The sequence below is a fragment of the Octopus bimaculoides genome, chromosome 19 (assembly GCF_001194135.2).
Source record: "Octopus bimaculoides isolate UCB-OBI-ISO-001 chromosome 19, ASM119413v2, whole genome shotgun sequence".
Lineage (NCBI taxonomy): Eukaryota > Metazoa > Mollusca > Cephalopoda > Octopoda > Octopodidae > Octopus > Octopus bimaculoides.
Genome location: NC_068999.1, coordinates 47,419,149 through 47,435,176, shown reverse-complemented (window position 1 = coordinate 47,435,176; position 16,028 = coordinate 47,419,149). Strand labels below are relative to the sequence as shown.

The 16,028-nt window shown below is 37.0% G+C and overlaps 1 protein-coding gene across 2 annotated transcripts in view; it reads right to left on the bottom strand.

Annotated features, from left to right (window-relative positions):
* Positions 1-2,233: 2,233 nt before the first annotated feature.
* Positions 2,234-16,028, bottom strand: part of LOC106868365 (ankyrin-1) — a 19,084-nt gene continuing 5,289 nt past the window's right edge. For both annotated transcript variants that reach the window (XM_014913583.2, XM_014913584.2), the window contains exons 2-3: positions 9,271-9,589; positions 2,234-2,836 (exon numbers count right to left, since the gene is read on the bottom strand). In XM_014913583.2, the coding sequence (XP_014769069.1) occupies positions 2,391-2,836; positions 9,271-9,589 (765 nt within the window). In that variant the 3' untranslated portion in view covers positions 2,234-2,390. The remainder of the gene's footprint in view (positions 2,837-9,270; positions 9,590-16,028) is intronic.

Genomic DNA, 16,028 nt, shown 5'->3' with positions numbered 1-16,028 from the left:
TATATACATATACATATATACGACGGGCTTCTTTCAGTTCCCGTCTACCAAATCCACTCACAAGGCTTTGGTCTGCCCGAGGCTATAGTAGAAGACGCTTGCCCAAGGTGCCACGCAGTGGGGCTGAACCCAGAACCATGTGGTTGGTAAGCAAGCTACTTACCACACAGCCACTCCTGCACCTATATGTATGATACAAATGAAGTCTTTCCAATTATAGATGCCGCTCACATTCTTCTCAGTTTTGTGTCAGTCCAAATCTGATGCTGAGGAACTTCAGTCTGCAGTCGATGCCTGTTTAGCCCCTTAGCGCTGAGATTATGGGACAAAAGAGTTAAAGAATGATTAATTTTTCATGATGGTTTTTTTTATTGTTCTTCAATGAATAAGCAATATGTGGAGTGTCTGATCAGACCAACTGGAATGATAAACCAAAATGATGGTTACTACTGCTGTAACAAATTAGTTCCAAATTACTTTAGCCCTTAAGCATCCAGATTATTCTGCCAAATGTAATATTTATTTATTTATATTGCTTCGAAACAATCATGCATTATCTCATAGCTTCAAGATTATGATGATGAAGTGATAGTTTATGACATTGTAGAGCAGGTATGAAAAGCCAGATTTGGCCAGTTTGATCATAAAACAAGTAGAATATTCGGGTAGGATATGGCTGGTTTGAATGCTAAAGAGTTAATGTTACTTTTAATCATCCTTACTACAAGTGCTGTGGGCAGCGCTTTCTACCCACTTGGAGAACAAACACTTTCTCTGGGTCCCTGTTCTTTCTCCTTCGCTTAAAATAGCCAAACCTGTTTAGTTCTACATTTAAGGTAAGCGAACCAGACCTTACACAAATATAAATTTTGCTCTTCTTTTAGTTTCAAAGTATTTCTCTTCACTGATACGCTATTGTCATTCTTCCCATCGTTTGTTTCTTTTCTTTTCTTTTCTTCACCTTTTTTTACTATTTTACCAATCTACTAAGTTTCCTTGCATTTCAACTTTTTTTTTATTGTATGTGTATGTAAATCCATTTTTTATTGTATGTGTATGTAAATCCATTTTTTATTGTATGTGTATGTAAATCCATTTTTTATTGTATGTGTATGTAAATCCATTTTTTATTGTATGTGTATGTAAATCCATTTTTTATTGTATGTGTATGTAAATCCATTTTTTATTGTATGTGTATGTAAATCCATTTTTTATTGTATGTGTATGTAAATCTATTTAAAAAAAGATGCAGCCTGACAGCGCAGCAATAACCAGTGCATTATGGGTAACTGAGTATCATATATGGTTGTTGGGGTGTGCTTTTGTGAAACAAACATTATCCTTAGTTGCAAACCATTGTCATCATAAATCAATTTGTGATAAATGTAACATGGTTCACAACTGAGCATATCATCTTAGGCTCAGCAACATGGGGTCAAAGCACACCCCCTAGAATTTTTTTTGGTAGTGAGTGACTAATGAAAATGCTTTGCACATTCTGGGTTGGACCTGGGTTAGCACCTAAAAAGCAAATTTCATTCCTGCACTTATGCATATCATGTTATCCCAGATCAGTGATCAATGAACCAGAGATAAATAAGGATAGGTGTAGTTTGTACACGTGTGGACTTAGAAGAACAAAACAAGGCAGATTAAATTTGTTTGGAGAATAAAATTACTTTCACCTTAAAAATGATTTTCATACTTCATAGATATTTGAATCTGAAAGTGGTCCTATTCTGACGACAAGGGTTCCAGTTGATCCGATCAACAGAACAGCCTGCTCATGAAATTAACATGCAAGTGGCTGAGCACTCCACAGACATGTGTACCTTTAACGTAGTTCTCGGGGGAGATTCAGCTTGACACAGAGTGTGATAAGGTGTTCTAAACACCAGGTTAACAATGACAAAGTTACTTTACAAAATTCTTCATCATTTTCAAAATTAATTGAAAGAAAAGCAGTTTATTTCAACAGGCACATAGTAATAAAAGAGTTAACCAATCTTCAAAAGTATTTTCCCCTCTTTACTTTTAACAGAAAATTAATATTTTCATTAGATTTTCTATTTCGTTACATTTACTGATCATGATCAGTACAATTGTTTTGGTATTTTATATCGATACTATAGGTTTGAATTTTGTGAATAAAAGAATCTAAATGACACTTGGTGAGAAATAAAGCTAATAACAATATACTGAAAAAATAAAAAAAATAAAATAACAATCCAGCCACAGGTAAATAAAGATGTTTTAATAAATCTGAAATAAATATCCACAATTTCTTCCCTGGTACAAATTGTCATGGGCTGACCCTCTGAATAAATAAATATCTTTTGATCTCTGTGAACTTAGAACTGCATGCAAATGTACAAGACAATTGTGATATATTAGCTGTCGACTGAGAGCAAATGATTTAAAAGAATTTTGTTGTTAATGAAAGGTGGAAGTTTCAAACTCTTCAGTTTTTGGGAAATATTTCCACCGAAACATAATCGAATCGTCCTGATGCAATAAAACTGAAGTGATTGCGTTGTGCGTGTATAGTCTGTGTACCATTTTGCCATTTCTTCACATGCAAGTAGTGGGTTTCTGAGGTCTTCATTATTTTCAACTAAGCCTGCCTTCCATTGATAACCAGCAAAAAGTAAAAGTTTTGCTATTTCCCAGTGTTTCATGAAGATAGCCAGTTCAAAAGGATCGAAGTAATAATCAATTCTTTTGCGAGAGATTCTACCTCGATTCTGAAACTCACAGTTCCAATAAAGTAAATGTTTAACCACATTCATTTGATTACGGCTGACAGCAGTAAGGATTGGTGTAACGCCAGACGGAACTAGAAAAAGAAACAAATTGAAATAAAAATTAATCAAACTGAGTAGTTAGATCATATGCAAGAGTATTTTATTACAGAACTGTTAATTAAAATCAACTCATCAACTGAAAGGTGCGGGTGTGGCTATGTGGTGAGAGGTTTGCTTCTCAACCATATGGTTCTGGGTTCAGTCCCACTGTGTGGCACGTTAAGCAAATGTCTTCTACCTTAGCCTCAGGGTGACCAAAGCCTTGTGAGTGGATGACATGGAAACTGAAAGAAGCCTGTTGTATCTGTGTGTGTGTGTCTTTGTTTGTCCTTGACAACTAGTGTTGGTGTGCTTATGTACCAATAACTAAGCAGTTCAGCAAAAGAGACCAATAGAAAAAGTACCGGGTTTTAAAAAAATATAAGTATAGGAGTCAGTTTGTTTCATTAAAATTTTTCAAAGTAACATAGTAGAGATTTTATTGAACCATTACAAAATTTCACAATTGCAATGAGTTGGAAGTAAAGATAAATGTTAGACAGTTTCCATAGATTTTATTGTATTTGGGGAGAGGCATTCTCTTTTAGTGCCTTATTATTTAACACACTCACCAGTTCGATTTCCACTCATTTACTTATTTATTTTTTCTAAAATTTTCATTGCATCTTGCAACATTTTCAGTTGTCATTGTCTCTATCCATTTTCAGAGCTGCATTCTTCTTTTTGAAAATAGTTGTATGCTGTCAGCTTAATGTGACAGTCCCCTGAAGGGAATAATACTACTGTTGGTTAGACCTAGGAAGCTGCACTGCTTCCTGTCGGCCTTGACACATTTCCTGTGTCCTTATGTTTACAAGGGGGAGACAAGCACCTCCACCCAGCTAAGCCTGCGTCCAGAGACATGTTTCTGAATCTGGATGCAGGCTTAGCTGAGTGGAGGTGCTTGTCTCCCCCTTGTAAACATAAGGACACAGGAAGTGTGTCAAGGCCGACAGGAAGCGATGCAGCTTCCTAGGTCTAACCAACAGTAGTATTATTCCCTTCATGGGACTGTCACATTAAGTTGACAGCATACAACTACTTCATCATATCACTACTGCATAAATCTCTCTGAGAGATTTAGAAATGTATTATTTCTGCGTTCTTTTTGTTTGTTTGTTTGTTTGTACGTCAGTGTGCATGTCTATATTCTATGTACTGTTCATGTAGTTTTGATTACTTTTTCTGATGAGCTGTAAGTGCACCTGAACACTATGTAAGTTCATTATATAAAGGTAAGAATAATTGTATAATCATCAGACGTAGTCAACTGGAAATCTAATGCTTGGATTCTTTTGCAGTGAAGGTATAAAAGTAAAGGTCTGGCTAATAAGCCAATACAATTTTTGGCTGCATTAAAGAAACCGAAAAAAAAAAAAAAGCGTTGAAAATAGGTGCAGACAAAATGAAATGCTAGGTCTAGTTCTTCCAGAGTTATGTCCCTTGGATTGGATTATGCAGTCAAAAGGAAACCCAGCAGGCGAGGCCAATGTGCAAAGAATTTTCATTGCATGTGTGTGTGTATACGAATGAAGTAGGGTGAAGTGTTATGAGGAGAGGGTGAGAGAAAGAGAGGAATGGTGGGAGATGGGGAGCTAATGAGCTGGTTTGTGAAGGAGTTTTATATGTATGTATTATATTGTAAGCGTGTATGTGTATTGGTGAGATGTGTGGTGGGGCAATGCGATAAAGCGAGTGCAAAATTGTGAGAGGAGAGAGAATGGGGAGGAAGGTAGGGAGACAAATGGAGGACGAGACTTATAAGAGAAAAGAAATAAATAAAGAGGAGATTGGAAGAAAGAAAAGAATAAGTGTCAAAATACATAAGAAAGGGAGGAAAATAATTCCAATAGGGCCAAATGCCAGATATGACTGGTATGGAGGACTAGATCAATTAGTGAAAATATAATTCCATTCATGAAGGCAGGGGGTAAAAATTTTGTATCTAGAGTTTAGGAAGGTCCACAGGTAAAGCAAATTCTTCAGGATAATTCCTTTGGCTTTCTGCTGCTGTGAAGACATGGCCTACACTTTTCTAGCAATCTCCAGTTGATTTAAGACAGTGCAGCTTTTATCTTCAAAAAATCATATATACCTGTCTAACACTGAATTATCATACCTTTCTTGGATCTTAAAAGGAGGTTTGTGGTTGCTCAGTTTGGTGTTGGAAAGATCTTCCATTCATCCAACATATCAGTGACCCCTGTATCTTCCCATGGGAATCCTTTGACATTGCTTCCATCTTACTCATGATACAATAGCATTTTAGTGGGTATTTTTTCTGTTATATCTTCGCTGCACAAGAACCCAAGCTTACAACTCTCTCTCTCTCACTCTCTCTCTCTCACATATACAAACATGCACATACCATTCCATCAACCTGAGGATGGTAGGCTTTAGTGTATGCACGGTGATGACATCTGGTGCAGTAAAAAGAATCAATTCAAAGGTGATTCTCACATGTTAGTTAATTTTAGCTCCTTGATATTTCAGGCAATACCATGCTCACAGGTGTGGGTGCAAGTGTATATTCCAGTACCGCCTGACTGGCCTTCGTGCGGGTGACATGTAAAAGCACCCACTACACTCTCTGAGTGGTTGGCGTTAGGAAGGGCATCCAGCTGTAGAAACTCTGCCAAATTAGATTGGAGCCTGGTGTTGCCATCCGGTTTCACGAGTACTCAGTCAAATCGTCCAACCCATGCTAGCATGGAAAGCAGACGTTAAACGATGATGATGATGATGATGATGTATGTATATGCATATATATATGTATAACAGTCTCTCTATCCTACTTAACGTGGATGTATTATAAGAGCACATTAATACTGCAGTACTTGTCTTGGGAAAGTCACACATACAGACGTTTAGTGCATAGAAGCTCAGAGATATTAGAAGCAGACAAGAAACGCTCAGCACTGGTAGTGGAACTACTATATCACTTGATTTCAGTGAGTTTTGCATTTCACCTAAGGCAGGTATTCAATAACAACATGCTGACCAAATCTCGCTTTCACCAAAATATGGTGAGAAACACTGACTATTCAGTCATTAGTATCACCATTGCCAACAGGCCAAGCAAAAGTCAGATATTAGTGACAGACGTGGCTGTGTGATAAGAAGCTTGCTTCCAGCCACATGGTTCTGAGTTCAGTCCCACTGAGTGGCATCTTGGTTAAGTGTCTCCTATTATAGTCCCATGGGTGGACTTGGTGGATGGAAATAGAAAGAAGCCCATCATATAAATGTATATATATTATATTATATATATATATATATATATATATATATAAACATACATACATACATGCATACATACATATATGCATATATATGTATATATCTATGTGTCTGCATCTTTGTGTATATGTTTGTCATCCACCACTGCTTGACAACTGGTGTTGGTTTGATTATGTCCCCATAACTTTTTGGTTCAGCAAAAGAGACCAATGGAATAAGTCCTAGGGTCAATTTGTTTGACCAAAACTCTTCAAGGCAGTGCCCCAGCATGGGCTGTAATCTAATGACTGAAACAAGTAGAAGAGGCAGTATTATTACTGAATGGTAGTCTCTGTTTCTTACTTAATGTACAGTATTCATCTATGGGTACTGGTGTAGTTATGTACAGAAATTAATTACTGCAAGGTATATATGGCCAGGAATTAATCATACTGTACACTTATGGGTGTGGTACTTCTTGAAATGTTGTCATGCAAAAATTAACCAAGATGTGAAATCATCTCCTGACATGTTTATTACACCAGATGCTAGGTTCCAACACATAGGGAGTGATTTGATTGGATCCTTTGTCCCTTCGGAAAATTACTTCTATTTGATGGCTTGTGCAGACCACTGACATGCACGGACATGTTGACATGACCAGGGTCTCTTCCCATCACAGATATATCAGTGGAAGGCAAGCTGGCAGAAATGTTAGCACGCCAGGCGAAGTGTTTAGTGGTATTTCGTCTGCCGTTACGTTCCGAGTTCAAATTCCGCTGAGGTCGACTTTGCCTTTCATCCTTTCAGGGTCGATAAATTAAGTACCAGTTGCGTACTGGGATCGATTTAATCCCTTTGTTTGTCCTTGTTTGTCCCCTCTATGTTTAGCCCCTTGTGGGCAATAAAGAAATAAGAAACGTTAGCATGCTGGTCAAAATGCTTAGCGGTATTTCGTTAATAAAAAGAAGTACTAGTTACACACTGGGGTCGATGTAATCGACTTAATTCCCTTGTTTGTCCCCTCTATGTTTAACCCCTTGTGGGCAATAAAGAAATAAGATATATCAGTGGAAACAGCAGCATGAACTTTATTTACAAAACTGGATTTTTCAGTTTGGTTTCCGTCTATTATCATACACAGCCTAGGCTTGCAGTTAGGATCTACCCTTTTCCCTGCACTCACAGACCTTGGATATCAACATATATGTTCTACAGCCTGAGGCCAATGAAACGGTCAACAGGTTCCATCAACAACTGAAGGCTGCTCTCTGTGCACAACATAACCCTGACCATTGGCATGAGCTTGTTCCCATTGTTTTACATGGTTTACATGCAATGATAAAGGCTGAGACAAGTTGTACCACTGGTATATGGAAGTACACTTAGGCTACCTGGACACTTAGTCACCCATAACTCAGAAACTACGTCACAAGATCCAACCAAGCATCTGGACTGACACAACACATGTCAGACATCTCTTCAATCGGTCCACATCAAAGTATTTCAATGGCACCAAAAGAACTGAGAAGACTCATTCATGCTTTTGTATGAATCTTTCAGCAAAGCACATCAACCATCATACCAAAGGCTGTATAAAGTTGCACATAATATCCCAAATATTGCATCTTATTCTTCAAAGGCCAGCATCTGACTTGACCATTTGACCATTTGAAAATAATATTTTTTTTATGGAGGACAAGCTTCTACATTTCTTTCCCTTGTATGAAGAGCTGTTAGCAAGAAAGATTAATTGGAGCTCCTCATGCATCTCAAGCTGAACTGGGATGGACCAGAAGGTCAAGACATTACATTCACAAGGGCAATGAAACTAATCTTCAGTTTGAATATTCATACTCACATTTTCTTTTCATTATTTTGGATTCTGTGAAACTTTGATTCTTAGGTGGTGTTCATGTAGTGACTTGGCACTGACTATAATGTCACCAGTTACAGACGCCTCATTGCTCTATCAAATTAAATATGATAAAGTCATCAATTTGACTAAGAGTTTTGTTGTTTGGTGGGTTCCATTATCATGCATTTAGCTTGTCAGTCACTAATTTTTCTTTGACATCTCATTGATCATTGTTCATCAGTCACAGTTTTCCTCCACCAAACAATAAATGAGGGATTTTGCCTATCTATTAGAGAACCACACACCATTTAGCTGAATCAATGTCTCATGTTCTTTCAACCATTCATACAGCATTTTCTCTGTAAGCATATTTTGTGGCTATTTCACGCATGCACGTACACACACACACACACACGAAAATCAAAGAAAAGACTTTCTCATATTGTTTCACGTAGATTTTCAACACACTTCTCTTTGAATGAATAATTTTACCTGCCATGCCAATTTTAATTTTCCTCTTTGATATTTTATCTACTTGAACATTTTTTTCTCTTTTTTGTTCCTTACCTGCCACATTTAACTTTTTATATTATTTCTTAAATTCAGGTGGTGAGCTTGAAGAATCATTAGCATGCCAGGTGAAATACTTAGCGGTATTTTGTCTGTCTTTGCATTCTGAGTTCAAATTCCATCAAGGTCGACTTTGCCTTTAATCTTTTTGGAGTTGATAAAATAAATACCACTCAAACGCTGGGGTCAATCAAATTGACTTACTAGCTCCCCCGAAATTGCTGGCCTTGTGCCAAAATTTGAAATCAATATCATTTCTTAAATTAAGGCAGTGAGCTGGCAGAATTGTTAGCATGCTGAGTTCAATACTTAGCAGCCTTTCACATGGCTTTATGTTCTGAGTTCAAATTTGGAGTTGATTAGACAATTATCAATTGAATACTGAGGGTGATGTAATCGACTTACTCTTCTCCCTAAATTGCTGGCTTAGTGCCAAAATTTGAAATGACTATTAATTCATAAATATATATATCTATATCTATCTATATATATATATATATATATATATATATATATATATATATATATATATATATATACATATATATATATACACATATATATATATATATATATCTTGCAGGATTATTTATTTTTATCAGCTGAGTGGATTGGAGCAATATGAAATTTAGCTATTTGCTCAAAAAGTATAATGCATCACCTGGTCCAGGAATTGAAACCATAATCTTACGATCAGGAGTCCAACACCCTGACGACTACACCATGCGCCTCCACTTTTAATTGATACGAAGGGAAGAAATTCAAGAAACTAATACTTACACACCATGTTTGGAATGGAACCTTGGTCAATAAAAAACTGAACCAATTCAGCCGAACCAACAAAAGCTGCACATATCAAAGGATGGCTATATTCACACATTGTCAAGTTTAAATTACTTCCTGCCTGAGTCAGTAAAAATATCATAGATTGGATATTGGCATCAATGTCAGGAGCAACTCCAGCTTCCTGTTTTACCGTGATATTTTCAAGGATACAGTTTGTGAGGGGAATCTTGCCAGACCTGTCAGCCATATTAGGGTCGGCTCCGGCTTGAAGGAGGATTTCAACAACATCAACATTTTTGGTGAGCACAGCCAACTGGAAGTTAAAAACAAAAACAGAAAAGTTATTAAAACATGTTAATATGTTTTAAAATGTTTACCTTTTTCTGTAGAGACGACTATCACTCATCATCAGTCATCATCATCATCGCCATCGGCATCACAATCATCATCATTGCCATCATTGTCATTGTCATCGTCGTCGTCATCATCATCATCATCATCATCATCATCATCATCATCATCAGCATCACAATCATCATCATTGCCATCATCGTCATCGTCGGTCAAACAGAATTTGTTGAGGCAGATTTTCTATGGCCAGATGCTCTTCTCTTTGCCATTCCACACTTGTTTCCAAGCAAGGCCAGACATGTCTTAACAGAAGATCAGAAATGAAGGACACACCTGTATGACAGTGACACTTGCTTACAACTATCATGTGATGTCAAGGCAAGGAGGCAGTAACACACACACACACACACATGCATATATGCAAACGATTGTTTCATGCGACTCCATTTAATTAAGCAATGTGAACATTACATCAAATGTAAAATGCAGAGCAATCCTGTTTACTGTCTACAATGTTTACCCCTTACCCTACAAAGAAAATGCCAGTGTCCCCTTAAGCTTTGAATCCCTAGGTCTGATAAGATAGTCCATAAATCAGAAACAAAGAAACAAATAAAATCAGTGACACTTAAAAATCTGCTTAAAATTATTTACTAGCCTGTATGGTCTGGCTAAGTCAAAATGGTTTTTTTGTATTCTTCCTTTCTACTTGGAGAGTTTAGATGTAGTTACAAAAATATGTCCTTCTGTTGAAATGTAATTTCATTAAATTTCTATATCTTTGTGCAGCTGAAGATTGCTCTACATTCTATATTTGATGTAATGTTCACATTGCTTAAATAAATGGAGTCGCATGAAACGATTGTACTGCATTAACTTTGGATATCCTTGTTGCTTATTTTGACTATACATATATATATATATGATATTTACCACATGAACTACGATGAAAAATATATGAGAAAGATATAGTATATAATTTTTTTGTGTGCAGGGGTTCCTTGAGACATGTAATTTATTTTAAGGGTTATGCAAGGGTAAAAAGGTTGAGAAACACTAATCTATATATAGACACAAGGTTACACTGGGTGCACCGATTGAAACTGAGTAAAAAATTGAAATATTCACACATTCAATTTAAGCTACTGGTACAACCTGAGCCTTAACCATTAAGCATTTAAATTGGCCATATATGGCCTAATAATCTATTTGTTTTATGTTCATACTGACCAGATCTGGCCTCTCACACTTACCAAACAATGTCATTCTAGAAATATACACTCACATCATCAAAATTTCAAAGCTATGAGATAATGCAGGATTCATTCAAAACAATGTGAATAAATAAGTTTTACTTTTGACAGAGTAATGTAAATACTTAAGGATTAAATAAAGGGAGACACACCTTGTGTTTATTTGATCAATTATGTTTTGGTACCACTGACAAGACACAAAACTTGTTTGGCTATGAATCTTTTGGTAATGAGAACGTTTCTCACATGGTAAACTCATATTTATACAATGTCTGGTGTGTGTATGTGTGTGTGATAAATGCAGTTTTTTTTTTTTACATTTCATACTCACTGTTTTGTTTCATTTTTATTCTGGAACACTTTGATATTTGAAAAAAAAACCTAGCAAAAGCAACAGATTAGTAATTTAACAATGTTAAATTTTTTTAAATACGTGTCCTGCCTATATTTTTAGCAATGTCTAAGGTGCTCTAAATAACTCTTATAATTCTCAAGGCTGTCTACATCCAACATGATCTGGAAATCTTCCAGCTGTTATATGCATAATAAAAACCTGATAGAGATATCTAAAATTCCTACAAAGATTATCCAAAAGATTTATGAATTTCCAATGGACCTGCAGTAAATAAAGATGTCCATCATATCTTTTACTTGTTTCACTCATTAGACTATGGCCATACTGGAGCACCACTTCGAAGAAATTTTTAGTTGAATGAATCAACCTCGGTACATATTTTTTTAAAAGTCCAGTATTTATTCTATCAGTCTCTTTTGCTGAACCACTAGGTTATGGGGACATAAACGACACCAGTTGTCAAGTGGTGGTGGAGGACAAACACACACACACACACACACACACACTTACATATGACAATTTTGTTTCAGTTTCCGTCTACCAAATCCACACGCAAGGCTTTGATTGGCTTGAGGCTATAGTAGAAGACACTTGCCCAAGGTGCCATGCAGTGGGACTGAACCCGGAACCATGTGGTTGGTAAGCAAGCTTCTTACCACACAGTCACTCCTGCGCCTCAGTGAGGAATTATGTTTCTTTAGGTTATAATACAGAAGTGGTTTTCTCGAGAACATTTATATTCTGATGACCATGCTTCCATAGCAAATCTGTCAAAGAACTGAAGAAAAAATTCAAGACAATGAAGAATTGTCTGGAGCACCCAGAAAAAAAAAGATAATTCCTAAGAGAAAACACATAATTCTATTGGAAAGTGGCCTTGATTATAGGTAGAAACTTAATATTGTGAATTCAGTGCAAGCTTTGAGTACACAAGGAGGAAGATTTCTGGCAGGCTGACAGAGAAGCAGAACTTCAAATAAAGCAGGATATACCAGGGTCGTTATCAGTAAACGATGGTTTCTTTATTATTTATGTGACGTGACTAATGATAGAGAAGGTTTTACATAAAACATTAGTTTACTGCAGTTGGAAAGCAGTGGTAGAAGATGAAGACACTGTTAATTCCATTGACAACAAACAGTTTATGTGTAGGCAGCTTGTATGATGTTGCATGGTAGTGAGACAACATGGTTAGTCAAAGATCAACAGCAGCTGGAGAGAGGAAGAGTGAGGAGGGAGGGAGAGAGAAATGAGGTGAGCATGAACTATTGGAGATGTGATATTAACTAGCACAGTTGATGGAATATGTGTGTACTGAGACAGAAGTTGTATATTTCTGGCATTGGCCCATATATACATACAGCAGATATTATTGCACTAATGGGACATGTGATGTGTACTTGACGACAAAAAGGTGTCAAGGAAGGCAGCTTCTTAATAAAAAGCCATAGGAAATATGGAAAAAAGTGGCAAAGTTAAATCTTAGAATGTGTGGATTTACTGATGATTGTTTTTCTGATCTTGTGATGTACACTGAAGATGTTGAACAATTTTTTAACTGAGTATGAAATAGATTTGATAAGAAGATAACAAAAAAGTAGATTTAATGCAATAGCAACTGCACTTTTTGCTTGGTGAGAAAAGTTGATCCTAAGACCCTTACAAAATGCTTTATTAATTAAGTAATGATGAACAGTTGTACAAACAGCGGTTGGTATTGGTTATAGACAGTCTTTACTTGCACAGAGCTTCATATCCTAACATTTTTCAGAGGCATTTAATTTTAATGCCACAGAAGTCACTCTAATGTTGTCAAATTTTGCTTGCCTGATGTTTCAGCCAGTTTCATCCTTCATTAAGTTAATTCTAAATGAAAGATTTTATTGTTATGCTTACATAAAGGTATTTTGAAGATGAGTGAAAATTCATAACACAAGAAATAAACTATGTAACCAATGAAAACACCACAGAACCAAATAACTTCCTGTCATCATCATCATCATTTAACATCTGTTTTCCATCATGGGTTGGATGGTTGGCATCGTCTGTCTTTACGTTCTGAGTTCAAATTCCGTTGGGATCGACTTTGCCTTTCATCCTTTGGGGTCGATAAATCAAGTGCCAATTGCGTACTAGGGTCGATCTAATCGACTGCCCCTCCCTCCCCCAAAATTTCGGGCCTTGTGCCTAGAGTAGAAAAGAATAATTTACCCCGTCTGACATGAACACACACACACACACACACACACGAATCCCGCCCCCACACACATTCACCACCACCACCACTATACGTACCCCCACAAAAAAAAATCGTCCCACAAACACACATCACAAACATGTAACCCCCACACGCATATCGATATCCCCCCCTATAGACACTCGCACCCAAACACCCCCACCTCCCACACATACCATTACTCCTTACACAGACACACACACAAACAAACAAATTGTTTCCAATTTTCGCACAAAACCAGCAATTTTGAAATGAATGGGCTGATGGTGGTGGAGTTAAGTCAATAACCATCTACTTCGATACTTGACTGGTTGTTTATTTTATCGACCCCACCCACTGAATGAAGCTTCCCCGATGTTCTTACGATTCTACCAAACCTCTTTTACCACAGTGAACAATAACAATAAATAAATAAAATAACACGGAAGTTTTATTATGATTCGTGTTCCCTTAGATTCCAGTTTGACCTCGATTAATTACGATGTAGAAAATATACATACATACAAAAATACACACACACACACACATTCTTTTATTTTATTTGTTTCCGTCGTTTGACTGCGGCCATGCTGGAGCACCACCTTGAAGGGTTTTAGTCGAACAAATCGACCCCAGGGCTTTTTAAAGCCTGACACCTGTTCTATCAGTCTCTTTTGCCGAACCGCTAAGTTACGGGGACATAAACACACCAACACCGGTTATCAAGCGGTGATGGAGGACAAACACAAATGAACAGAAACACACCAACACCGGTTATCAAGCGGTGATGGAGGACAAACACAAATGAACAGAAACACACACATACGCATATATATATGATGGGCTTCTTTCAGTTTCCATCTACCAAATTTACTTACAAGACTTTTGGTCGGCCCGAGGTTATAGTAGAAGACACCTGTTCAAGATGTCACGCAAAGCATTAAATAACTGTGGGCCCCTGAATCTCAAGTTATTGCAGTACTTGGTCCTCACACTAGACGGGATGGGTGAGAACAGTGTAGTGACGTCCAGTTCGGAAGCTGGTATAGCTCTCGATGCCACAGTTTAGTGCCAACCCTTCAGGATCTTTCATACGTATATCATTGCCTATCTTTCCCGTCTTCGCTCCAAGGAGCTGAATCGTAGGTCTTTCAGTCTCTCTCAGAAGTTCAGCTGTTCCATTGATGCAATCTTCCTGGTGTAGGACCACTGAACTGCCTCAAGTTCTGCTATTAATTTGACATTCTGGGGTGACCACGTTTGAAGGCAGTAGCCCAGACAGCTGAGGACAAATGTCCTCTATTGAACCAGCACAGTTTCCTGGTTCCTTGTACTGAAAGTTCTCAGAATCCATCCATTAATTCGCACGCGCATTCCCACCATCTGGTTGGCACAAAAAAAAAACGGTTTCAGAGGAGAGGTAGAAAGAAGGGGGAGGGAGATTTGTAATCGGGCATGCTGGAAAAAGGAGAAAAAAGAAAGAGAAATAGACATGTATGTATGTATGTATGCATGAATTATGTATATATGTATGCATGTATGTACGTATGTATGTATAATGGAATACCCACAGAGGAACCGTTCTCTAAACGAATAGATTGAATAACGAACAGTTAAAAAAAAAAAGAAAATAAACTCGCATAACGAACTGGGATTCGATTAACGAATCACGAGTGGACTACGCATACATATAACTGACTGCGAATCTAATCGCTTTGCGATTTGAAATTTGAAAAACACACATGTAGACAACGCACGTGCAGGAAGAGCATATAACGAACAGTACGCTAATTTGGCTAATTTTATAGCAAACAGATTTTCTGAAAAAAATTCGATTTAGCCAATGTGCTAAAATTTGAACAACAAACCACGAGTAGATTACGCACACACATTTACTCAATCACATATCTACATATAAATATATATTTAGGTATTTGCTATTGACGGATAGACAAATAAAACATCATTTTATGCCTTTGGATGAGGAAATATCTCGCAGAGATGAGGACTGACTGGGACACAGCTTCCGAGGGTTTCTCGGGACAACCCGAGCAAATAGTGACAAACGGTGGTTGTAGAGATGCCCTGCAATGGCGTGTACTTCCACACCTGACCTGACCTGAGTTTAAGAGTGGTTTGGAACGGTTTGTCCTTACGTATATGTATTTCAAATATTAATGTTACGAACAATTTGGTTTACGAACACGGCTCCTGAACGGTTTATGTTCGTATATAGAGACTCCACTGTATGTGATGTTCATGTTAGTATATATATGTAAACATACATACACACATTTTTTATATACATACACATGTGTGTGTATATATATATATATATATATATATATATAAAAAATGGCGGAGGCCGGTTTATGGGATTACTTTAGGTTTCCCGTCCTTAAAGGGTTTAGCTTTATGGCGTATCGTCAGATCCCAAAAGACCTGTTGACCCATGACCTCTTCATTTTAATATATATATATATAGAACGTTTATAACTATGAACAAGTCACAATTATAACTATTTATTATTTATAATATATCCTCCATGTTTTGTTACATTATTTTCTAATTATATAT